This window comes from Oreochromis aureus, linkage group 1, assembly GCF_013358895.1.
Source record: "Oreochromis aureus strain Israel breed Guangdong linkage group 1, ZZ_aureus, whole genome shotgun sequence".
NCBI lineage: Eukaryota > Metazoa > Chordata > Actinopteri > Cichliformes > Cichlidae > Oreochromis > Oreochromis aureus.
Window position 1 is genome coordinate 33,188,816 of NC_052942.1, and position 12,447 is coordinate 33,201,262.

The 12,447-nt window shown below is 40.2% G+C and overlaps 1 protein-coding gene across 1 annotated transcript in view; it reads right to left on the minus strand.

The window, feature by feature from the left end:
- Positions 1 to 6,474: 6,474 nt before the first annotated feature.
- Positions 6,475 to 12,447, minus strand: part of nkd1 (NKD inhibitor of WNT signaling pathway 1) — a 32,259-nt gene continuing 26,286 nt past the window's right edge. Inside the window, exons 8-10 of the mRNA XM_031746573.2 lie at positions 12,022 to 12,103; positions 11,444 to 11,571; positions 6,475 to 10,676 (exon numbers count right to left, since the gene is read on the minus strand). Of these exons, the coding sequence (XP_031602433.1) occupies positions 10,144 to 10,676; positions 11,444 to 11,571; positions 12,022 to 12,103 (743 nt within the window). The 3' untranslated portion in view covers positions 6,475 to 10,143. The remainder of the gene's footprint in view (positions 10,677 to 11,443; positions 11,572 to 12,021; positions 12,104 to 12,447) is intronic.

The window sequence follows — 12,447 nt, forward strand, 5'->3', positions numbered from 1 at the left end:
AGCTCCCTTTTTGCAGGAGCAGCCAAGTTGAAGGAGTCTGGTCTCCGGCATCTGCCCGAGGTTTAGGGTGCTGCGCTCAAGGTTAGCGCAAGCACCCTGCTGAGTGTGCGCTGTCTGAGATGGGTCCTACTTGTTGGACATTCATTATCAAACTCTGTTTGCGCCTTTCATCTGCAGCTCTCTGCAGCACTCAACGTAAACTACAGAGGCACCTTGCAGCTTGACACCTCTCCATTCAGTCTGTACCTTAAACAGCATGCTGCCACATCAAAGAGCTGCGTCTGCCTTTGATGTTGCAAAAAGAAAGAGCTCCAATGATCTACTAAAAACCAATGCAACTTTCTGGAGCCTTGTTTTATTCATTTGCTATCTCGAGAAGTCTGGAGTCAGCCTCTGGAAGTCCAGACAGCAGATTTGGACTTTGAAAAAGTTGGACAGTGCAATTTGCAGAATGTACTGAAAAGGAACACGCTGCTGCCTTTTATGTTGTTGTGGCGGGGTTTATATCTTATGGTGAGCTATTTAATTCATAAGTTAAAGCTGATAAAGACTGAGTTTGGATATAAATGTATGTAAAATGGCCAAACTTTGCTCTCTGCGTTATTACATCAGTTCATGCAGTGAAACTGCAAAGATCAGGCTACATATCCATATCCTGGATCCTCTTCCTAAATTAAACCTCTCATGCATATTATAGATTGCTGTAGATGCAAAACAATCTATTTTAACTTTTCAAAAATGGACTCACTGTATAGCCTCACAATCTCTTTTACCTTGCAAAGGAAAAATAAAGGATGTATTGTTCTTTACTTACCATTCATTTGACCAAGTTTTTAAAAAACATAGGGATCAGAATATACAAGACAAAATTAAACTGTGATCCTTGTTTGTTGATGTTTTATTTTTTTATACCCAATACTAAATAACATAATAGTAACTTAATAAACAGATTGTGTTTGCTTAAAATGCTCACATTGTTCTGGAGGTATGATATATAAGAAGTGGAAAATATTGGACTAGTGGAAAAATAACTTTCAGTCCTATATATACCAGCCACCACAGCACCAGAGCTAAACAAAGTCATTGCCATCTTAGTAATTATAGGGTGAATTAAATCCTTCTAATTATGATTTCATCAGCTATAACAAAGGAATTGTCCAAAATGAAAAGTGGCATTTAATGAAAATGAGTTCTGGGTCAGTCACACTGAACTTTAACACTTTGTCAGCTTGTTTCCTAATTGAATGAACTTGACAATAATTGAAGTGTTTTATTTTTGCCCTTCTTTAGACACATAAAAGACTGCCATGGCAATTAGCTTTAATTCTCTATTTCCTCTTTTTCTTTTCATGCTCTTGAGGAGGCTGGGACCGGCATATTCCGATCATTTGCATTATCCAAAGCAAATCTGCTTTGAAGTTCTGAGATTCTGTAAGAAAAAGGATCCACTTATCCCACATGAAAAAATGTTCAAAGCTCATAAATTCACTGGAACAGATGTACATTATCATTGGATTTGCCTTTTCCCCCCTCTTTGCTCCTTTATTGGTAATAGACTACCTCATGTCCTTCTCATCCTTTAGCGTTTAGCATCTTCCCTTTACAGAAGCTAGCACCCTGCTGTGCCAATCCACACTTCAAAGCTTTTTGCCTATCTGCTGGAAACAAAGCACAGAGGACATATTATGGCAGCCTCTCATTTCCCCATATTTAAGTCAATATCATTGCGTCTTGCCAGTGGTATCACAGAGATGGGGTTTATTTCTATCCAAAAAGACCATTCCTTGTAACCCATGTCTCCCAACAACTCAAATATAACACAGTACACATTCACAGCAGCTGTTTATCCTATTATAGTCCCAGCTAATGTGGATTTTTTTCCATGACAATCACCAGACTCTTCATAGCCTTAAATATGGAATAACCACACACATGGTTATTATCTCAGTAATGACATTAAACTAAACATAAAAAATAATCAAGGTTTAGAAAAGTCACTGTGTCACTATTAGGAAGTATACTCTACTGTGCTGAGCTCCTCACCTTTAATTACACTAAGCAACTGTCACTTTGAATAATATCCTCTTAGCCAACAGCACACTTAAATACCTCTATGATGTGCAGTGCTGAGAGAGTGCAGCTCTTTATTTTCTTCTGTAAGCTGCTTTTCTTGGTAATTGTTAACTGTAATTGCTGTTAGTAGAATGTATGTATAACTGACACTGTGCCACATGCTCAGACTTTCTATATATGGTGTAAACCAGAAGCTGACCTTCCATCCATCAGTACCTCTACATCACTTGCACGTATTTATATCGACTATTTATATTAACTGGACTTTAAACTCATATCAGCACACGAGTTTGCACAGCATATGGCAAGTCAGATCTTTGTCATTCAAGGATAGAGAAGACCTGATTGTAACTGTAGCAATTAGTAAAATGCTACTACTATTACTATTAACAATAATAATAATAATAACTGATTTATAACATTATGGTTTCACAGCACAAAACAAACTTTTCAGGTGGATGAAAATGTAATGAATCTGGTTGTTAGACTTTCCTATCCTTTACTGTAATTTATCTTAATTTACCCAACAGCCAGACTTTTTAAAGCACCTCATAAGCTCAGCAGTTACTCATCCAAAAAAGGACAACTAGAGTTCATTACAACTTGCCAATTAGTATTAATGGAAATCAATACTGATATCGCCTGACACCTTGCATAATTTTTGCTATGACTGCTTGCAGACAATAACAAGTTGCTAGTTGTTTAAAAAAAACTGTTAGCAAACTAGACATCTGGATTGCATCTCACAATGGAAAAAGTCTTATATTTCCTATTGTCATATGACACAAAGCCCATATCGGCCAAGCTAAGAATAATGATATAATGATATCTGTTTCAAGTTTGGCTTTTTTGGAAGTCACATGATAGTAGCCCAGCACATGTGAGTGAATCCAAAACCTTTTTTTAACAGCAGGGCAATTATTGCGCTCAACAGAAGAAGTAAGAGTTTCATAAAAAGCACAGTGGGCAGCACTGTAAAATGAAAAAAAATAATGTATTAACGAGCTTATAAATAAAGAAAGAAAGAAAAAGAAAAAGAACTGCAAAAGAACAAAGGTGGCAAATGTAAGACCACATATTTATTTTGCTTGGCTGGATGATAAATCAGTTGAAGAAGAACAATGAGAGCGCAATAAAAAGGGGAAGTCATTGCATGTCGAAAAGCATATCTATAGATATGCTTGTCAACTATAACTGAGCTGAGAAATGGTGATAGCCCTCACTGCAATGACACTGCAATTTCAAGTTTTAACAACCTTCATTTGTTGTATTTTTATATACTTGGACAGGTGGTGGTGCTTTTTTGGGGGGGTGGGGGTGGGGGTGTCTTTGAAAATGTTTTATTGTTTATATAACATAATACACAGAGGTATTAATTCAGTTCATTTCAGTTACATTTCTTTATCAAGTGGCAAAAAATCATGGATGTTCAGATCTGTAGAGGTTAACAAAGTTGAAATGAACAGACAGTAGTAGATCACCTTTCTTAAGACCTCCAAAGCAAACTTTATTTGGAACTTGTAAAGCATGTTCTACATCCTTAACACTTTTACCTGCCACACTTATGAAGTGTCCTGAACCAAAGAGATTGAGCAGCAGAGACAGGCTTACAGATGGGAAGAAGGACACTGTCTCAGTGCCGTCATTTCAAAAGGCGTGAATGCATTATCCAACCGTTGCTCTGCACTGGAGGAGAAAATCTCCATGAACACCAAGGCTATTACCAACATATGTGAAGAGTTGAAAGGAGTGGAGATCAAAGTCAGTAAAAAAAAAAAAGAAGAAGAAGAAAATGTCAGAATAAAAGAAGAAGCAGCCTCATGCCAGGCTACAGAGAAAAGATGATGCAGTAGGATACAGTAAGAAATGGCCCTTTCAGCTATGTGGCATCTGAGACTCGCAATGTAGATGTATGGACTGTAAGTTTTTGAACACTTCTTCTTCTTCTTCTTTTGAGATTGCTGCAAAAAGGACGAAAAGAATTTCAGGGTTCATGTAACGAAACATCCATCTATGAACCCAGTCTGAAATTCACATGTTTAGATTAAATTGCAGTTGGTGGTTTGTGAATTTTAATAAAGGGCCTGAAAGCTTCAGTCAAAAATGGTCAGCTGGTGTTTCTTTTGCTGATTCCTCTTCTCTCTTGGTTTTCATTAGTTATGGACAATACAGCAAGACATCTTTACACAGAGCAATTATGGCATTCATTAGCTTTGCCAGGATCTCACAAAAGATTTCTGTTTATGATGAGCGATGCTGTCCGTGATGCTCACTTACATAATCTTTAAATCACTTCAGAAATTTTTATCTGTATACAATGTGATTAAAAGCTTGTGGCTAACAAACTACAGCTCTGCAGGAACTATTAAGCTCTTTATTATACTTCAGAATTGATTTCAGAGGATGACCGCTTTGAGTTCGAGAGAGTTTCTTTAGTTTGTATGCACCTAATGATACACCTCAGGCCAGGACTATACTTTCCCTTCCATCTTTGAATTTTAAAAATCACTAGAATAAGTACAAGTAAGCCTGTCTTATCTCAGGTGGTGACTTTAAAAGTGCATCTGATATAAATGGATGACCATGTGGAGATTTCTCAAAATCTTAACACTTGGAAGGTTAAAACTTTTCGTGTGATCTGTTGATGGCTGCAAACATCTGAGTTCAAAATATAAAAGAAAAAAAAAATCAGTTCATTAACTGATAGAACAAAGCAAAAAAAACAAATACTGTTATGTATATGTTCCTATGTATGTTTTTCCTCCTTAACCTTACGCAGGAAACATGTTAAACATAAGCCGAAAATTAGCTTCATAATTCATAACATAACTAAATATATATGTTTCCATCTAAAAACAAAAAGTATTTCTGTTGTATGTTTTATGTAGTTAAAGCTAGACATAGCTCACTCTTTACTGAAAATATTTAAGTGATCACACTGTAACCACTTACTACTTACCTCTGATTGGATGTCTGATGCTTTTAATAGCCAATCTTTGAAGCAGTAGTAACAGTAACCTGGTAAGCCGTTTTAGGATAGAAACCATTTGTAATGATGATACATACAAGTTCTGCGGGTTACACTGGCTCGCTCACACAAATAGCCATGTTCGTGAGAGGAAGCCGTATCACATTGCCAAGAGGCAGACTCTCTGCAGTTGCCACGACCAGAGATAAGCTGCTAAGCTGCAGATGAAAGTGCGTGTACATGTCGAGAGTGTGGCATGGTGAGCAGCTGTCTGTGGTCAGCCTGATTTGGGAGCCCTCTGTGACACCACCAGTTAAGATACAGTGGAGTGGAGGATTTACTGTATACATTTCACCCACACCCTTTTTCATCAGTCCAGTTTAATTCTTGGAAAATAAAAAAAAAAAGTCAATCCACCAAAAAGAAGAGCAAATTACAGGAGATATTGAATTAATTAGAAGCAGTCTATTGAGACAATATGGAACTGAGCGCTTTAAGATGTGATGGGGCCTGATTATTCAAGACTTTGAATGTGAGCAGAGGGATTTAAAATTCAATTCTGAATTTAACAGGGCTGCATGGTGGTGTGGTGCTAACCACCACACCACAGAAGATCCTGAGTTCAGCCCTGGCTGTGGCCTTTCTGTGTGGAGTTTTCATGTTCTCCCTGTGTTTGTGTGGGTTCTCACTAAAAGTAAGGAAACTGTAGAACCTAAAATTAGAGTAACATTAAATCATTCGACTATTTTGTTTTTGTATATGCGCATTATGGCGCCTTGGTAATATATGCATTTTACCTTTTCTGAACATGGATAGAGGGCTGGTGATTATATTGTGCTTTTTCATTCTCATTGACCATTCAACACACTATTTACTCCAACCCTCATTCACCCAATTACACGCACACACTCTCATACAAGCGCTTTTAAAAAATCTAGTATTCACACTACTTCAGACACACTTTGATGGATATACTGGGGGTAACTCAGGGTTTAGTATTTTGACCATAGATATTTTGACATGCAGTTACCTTGAGGTCCAGTAATTTCCCCTAGGAGGTACACAGTTATGTAGATTGTATCTATAGGGATATAGATACAATCTACAGTTTTTACAGTCTACAGAAATTGTGTATCACTATGGAGGAGGAAGAGTAGTAGCAATCTATATACACTGAGAAAAAGAACAAACAAAAAAAACATATCTATACATCCCAACTGGTTTCTTACATTTCAATGCACAAAGTGTACATAAGACAAAGTGTTAAGTTTTTATGAGTGCTTAATGACTACTTAATGAAGACATTGGTATAGTTTCAACGGAATCTGACATGTAGTCAAAAAAAGAGGAAATTGACACAGCTTTCCATACTGTCCTGTGCATAATTTTAAAAACATTAAACAGAAAATATTCTTAAGTAACTCCAGAAGTCATGCAGTTTAATAGGAACAGGTTCATACTTTAATAAAAGGGTATTTTCCCTTGGCACAGATCTGCTATCAAATAAATAAAGCAATTAATCAAATACAATCTAATATGAACTAAATGTCATGAAAATGGAAAAAAAAAACATTAGATGACCATGGAAGATGGGAGAAGACAGCTAGAGCTAAACAGGTTTACAGCAAACAGCAAGTGAAAGTGTATATCTCTGTGGGTGAAGAGACAGATTTCCTTCCAGATATGTGGGACGGTCACTGTGGATACTATGGGACACCAGGAAAGTGAAATAGCTTGATAGTTATTTAACTATAAATAAACCCTATCTTTCTATATGATGCTGGTTTAACCTTTCTGCAGTCCAATATATACATCAGGTTAAAAACAATGATGATACATAAATCTTATAAAGCAAATTACTGGTGCATTAGATACTACTGTGACTCAGAATACTGACAGTTCAACAGGATCAAAGTGGGTGCATCAAAAGCAGTTTGTGTGACGCAGATTAAAATGTTATGTCTGAGAAGCGGCATTCATACATTGAAATTCATGTTACACTCATGCCCACATAACAATCTGCCAAACAGAGCAATAAAAAATACATTTTGTTAGATTTTGAGGAACAGCTGAGGACTTGGCTGCTAAAAAAAAACAAAAAACAACAACAACAACAAAAAAATCTGAGTTTTCTTCCTCACAAAATATAACTCTGTTACCTTGGTGTGATACAAGAAACCAAGAAACAATAGAGATAGCAACAGTGCTGGTTAGAGAGGGAGGTTGTGAGAACACAAGGTTTTCTTAGAAGTTGAGGTACGCTCCCTCTAAGAAAGTCTGCTCAACAAACCAGAAAAGCAATTGCTTTCCCAACCCTTAACAAATGCTGTTGAGGCACACGCTATCAAGAACATTTGAGGTTTTTAGTGAAGGTTAGTCTATGAATGTGAATCAGGGCATTAAAAACATTCAAATGAAGGGAGAGCTCTGTGTGTTCAGTCAAACACTCTCTGGGTTAAAAGAAATTTAAAAACTCCAACCTGGCTTTGGGTCTGACTCAAATTCCTTCAGAAGCCCTCGTCCACCATGACAAATTAGACCACCCTACAGTCGCCTGCTCACAGTCCATTACCACAGGAGAACCATTTTCACACTCGTATTTGGAAACTAGTATCTACAAACCTACAGTGTTGAGAGGGCTCCAGTAAAAGTGACTTTTTATCTGGGAAAAACAGTAAGAGGTGAGGAAGCTAAGGCATGGAGCACAGCTGTGACCCCCGCCTGAAAATGAGGCCGTCATTGCCACCAGGTCCCACGAGATGGCCCGCCTGACCGGTGCCTCTGCTGAAGACAGGCTACAGCTGTGAGGCAACAACACAGGGCTAAGGGCAAGACTGGCATACGCTGCATTCCTGTGTATTACAATCACACACACACCCTTACAACAAACTAAGACAATCAAACACAATCCTTTCAGTGTACTTCAAGTGGATACAGTGTGGACAATTATGAGCCCTGAAGCCTGATTTGCAAAAGCCATATGGTGAAAACTCACTTCCTCTGAATGGAGTAGATTTCCTTTGCACAAGGCACTTAAACACAGAAAACTACAGCTGCACAGAGGCAAACATTTTTCAGTGTGACACTGAAAAGTGCTTACCTAGAATTAAGGAAATCAACACCCTCATACCAGCAGCTAGTAGTTCACTGCTTCTGTCAGAGCTGAGATGGCACAGGTATGGTGATGCTAGTCCCCTCGGGCATCCGGGGACAATATGAATAGACAGTCCCCGGTGCTGGCAGGACAGCAGCAGTGAGCGGTGAGTTATGGCTCCAGTTGAGACTGCAGGGCCCTGTGTTATCCAGCACCAGAGGAATGAGACAGCTGAAAGAGCACCACAAACAGAGCCTTGTTGGCTGAGCGCTGAGGCCACATGGCGGCACGGTGAAAGACCTGCTGACAGCTGAGGGACAGGAAGATGCCATGGAAACAGAAGGAGAAGCCGTGTGACCCTGGGTAAGGATGACAAAGCTGCTACCAATTGGGGAAAGAACTAGACTTGGAGACAGAAAACCAGAGTGCGCAAAACTGTGGACAAATTCTGGAAGTGTGAATATGTGTCTCTGCTAATAGCTAAAACACAATACTTCGGAAATATTACATGCATGCTCAGCAAAGCATTTTTGCTGCATAAATAATAAACTGCAAAAAAGTCTTGTTAAAGGCCACACTGCACAGTGATGAATGAACACACCCACCTCATGCTGGTAACAAGGTTTCAATTTATGCAAACATGCCACTATGTGATTTATCTCTAACATTTTGAATATTTAAATAAAGAAAGAGCTTCTTGGAGTGCATCGAGATCTTTACACCAGATATATTCTAAAAGCTAACTGCCGTCTGAAAAAATCACAAGACATAACATAAAACAAGATAAAATTTTAAAAACACTGGCAACTCAGTTTTGCTTGTGTCATGAGTACGAGCTTCTGAACAGCACTGTTGAGGGTTGGGATTTTAGTCACTTGCCATAATTACAGGTTACATTTGGGTGAGAGTTGAAAGTCAGTGTGAAGGAGTGTGTGACGCTGGATCACTAACAGAGTTTAATAGAAAAAATGAGGCTGCTAGTGGTCTTAATAAAAATGCAGTTGTGAAGGAAAACACAGAGCTTCAGATAGTGAATACAAAGATATCACATTATCAATAAAGCTTATAAAATTGACAACAATATTTACTTTATGTACAGAAAATGTTAGTTAATAAATGTAAGGAGCTATTCGACATTTCAGTACTGCAGATTGTGACAAAAATGTTTAAGTACATTGAAAATAACCTCTGAATACTTAGTCAAAGTCACCTTTACAACAACAATTAGGATAAAATTAGAGGTAGCAGCGGATTTAGGATCGCTCTTCTTTTTCACTTTAGAACATTTCAACATTTTCTTTCCCATTTTTGCTGACGGGGCGTTGTATGCTTAAATCAGAATCTTCATAATCATCTCTACAGCCTACATTAAATACTCACACACAAACGAGTGCACTTCAAGTGGTTTTCAGCAGACACCAGTGTTGTGACACTCAGACACACACACGCAGACCTTTGTTTACCCACGCATTCACACAAAATTTCGCTCTCACACACACACACACACACACTGCGCCCTGCTCTGCAATCACTTAAATTCCTTCATATGTTTTCATCTTAATGTCACTCTTCCTCTTGTCCCTCTTTTCCTTGAAAACCTTTTGGCTTAGTGGTCTGGAAGGATTGTGGTGCTGGTTTGGAGTTGTACAGTTCATCCAGTAGAGGAGCAGAGAACCAGGGCAAGAGCAACAAGTGAGCAGCTCCTCTTTGCTTCCTCTCAACCCCCCACCCTCAAGCTCCTTAGTCTTATATTACTGTACTGTGGCCTCCTGCTGCATACCCAACCTTCTCCATGTTTGGCAACCTCTTTAATAATACTGATTAACAACATGTCAGCATGTGCACCTGTCCCATGATCCTCCTCTCCACCTCAATGTCTATCAGCATGCCACTGCATGGGTAACTGCCCAGAATCTTAGGAGGGAGCAGCCTGCACTCTGTGTCTGCTGACCGGGATGGGTTTTGTGGCCTTACAGGAGTGCTGAGCTGTTCCAGGCAGGATGGAAATTCAGGACTGGTAAAAATGGTGGTAGTGGTGATGGTGTTCATGGTGATGGTGATGCTCATGCCGCTGCACAACTTGTGCCAGACCCCCCTCATAGAGCAGCACGCTAGGTAGGTCCCTCACCTGCTCCTTCTCCACCACTGGCCCAGGTGCTGGCAGAGGGCCTAAGGCTCGGTAGCCCTGGCTCTCTTTGGACCGTTGCTTGTGTTTGCGGTACGGAGCTGTAGACTGATGAGGAGGAGTCTGACTGGGTAGAGCTGGAGGAGGGGGAATACCTCGGCTCCTCATGACTCTGCCATTGATCTGCGCAGGAGGTGTACGGCTGTGTGTCTTTGGAGAACGGAGGGCATGTTTCCCTGAGTCTTGGCCTCGCGGCCGGGCAGAGTGGAGGTTGTCTGGAGCAACGGTGTCCACAACAGTCTGTAAGCGGCGGTGATGGGAATGGGAGTGACCGTTTTCTGGTTCATGGGAGCGAGAACGAGTCTGGTTAGATGACCTGGCCTGAGGCTCTGCTTTAGTCATCTCTGCAGCAGGGGCTGTGAAGGAGAGACAAAAATGTTTATTTTAAACAACTGCAAACAACTAAAAACTATGATAGGGTCACAGAACTGACATTCAAAGTGAAACAGGCCCTTTAAACTCAGTAATAAAAAATCAGAGAAACTGGAGCAACTCAACGACCGAGTGCTTAGAAAGCATATTGTGTGGCAGAGAATGGTATAACTTCCCAGTCTGTGGCATCTCATTCCCCTGCTCTCTTTACCCAAATTTCCCATCTATTCCAACTCTGCTATCTTAACAATGGCAAATGGCAAAAGAAGAATTTGATAAAAGTAAAGTGAACCACAGTGTAAAAAATGCTGTGTGACCAGCTTTCTAATAAATTTTGACTTAAGGTTTGACAGTAGGATTCTGGCAGCCACGTGTCAGGTTCTTTCTCCATGCAGATAACCCTGAAACAACTTGACAGAGAGCAGATCTCTGTTAGCACTTTCCTGACAGAGCTAACATTAAAATAATCACATGTCATCACTAACCATCAGATCAAGGCTGTTGCTCATTACGCCTAATACTTCACTTAACAACAGCCCACTCTGTTGATGGGCTTTAGCCTTGAACACTTGATGTATTGTGCTTGCCTGAGCCCAGATGTTTGTACTGGCGAGGAGCGCAGTGGGCTGGTAGTTCCGTCTAATGGCTCCAAGCAGGTGCCGCAGTAATGAGGGCCCCTGGATGCAGCTTCAAAGGGCCACCGTCTGCATTTCTCCCTCCCCTCCCCTTCCACTGGCCCCTGTCCACTCACCGGCTCCGAAGCGGGACGTGTAGTTTTCGATGCCTGCCAGGTCCAAGTAGTGGTTCCTGCGTTCCAGGTTCTCATCCACACAGTGGCGCTGGCAGCCAGGCTGGGTGTGGTGGTCACTGTGGTGGCGCCTGTGGACACAAGCGGCACCGCTCATTAGGTAGCAGTTTGGGCCACTGAGGTTCACTATGGTAATGTTTGGAGAAAGTAAAACAAGTGTTCCTTATGATCAGGCTGTGGCACGGTAATTGTTAGAGAAGTGAGATTGTGATAGGAAAATCACTGGTTTGAATGTCAACTGGGAGTACTTGAACAGCACAGAGAGTGAAGTGTCTCTGCTGTTTATTCTTCCTCATTGCAATGCACTGGGCACAGCTAATTAGAGAGTAAAGGAATATTACAGAACCCATGTAAGAAGTCCTCCTAAAACAAACTCTGCCCCTAGATGTGTTTTGTAGGAATGTCTCTACTTTTAGATTAAAAAATCAGTGGCACAAGACTTAATATGCTATTTCTTCATATACAACTGTATACACTACAACCAGCAGACACCGAGACACGTACAAGAGAGATGGGTTTACCTTAGGAGTGCTCGAGACTTCTTCTCTGCACTCTTGGGGTCTTCAATGCACTTGTCATTTTTCTCTCTTGGGTGGGGTAAGTCTGAGTATGTGTGAAAGACAGGAGGCTATTATCAAAGAGAGCAACACAGAGCTACCACACGCACACACACGCACGCAAGCACGAACGACAACAGTCACACAAGCCTCAGAAGAAAGCAACCTTTGTTTTGGGGTTTTACTTTGAAGATCTATAGAAAAGGAAAAACAACAGTGCTTCATTTATTCTATTTTCAACTCCTAGTCTTTTATAAGGCGTGGAATAAAAAAAAAACATGCAGACTTCAGAAATAGTTTATTAAGGACGTGAGATCTGATGCGGTTTGAAATTAGCATGAAGTCAACCAGCAATCTTTTCAAAGCATGCTCTGCCTCAATCTCTTGACA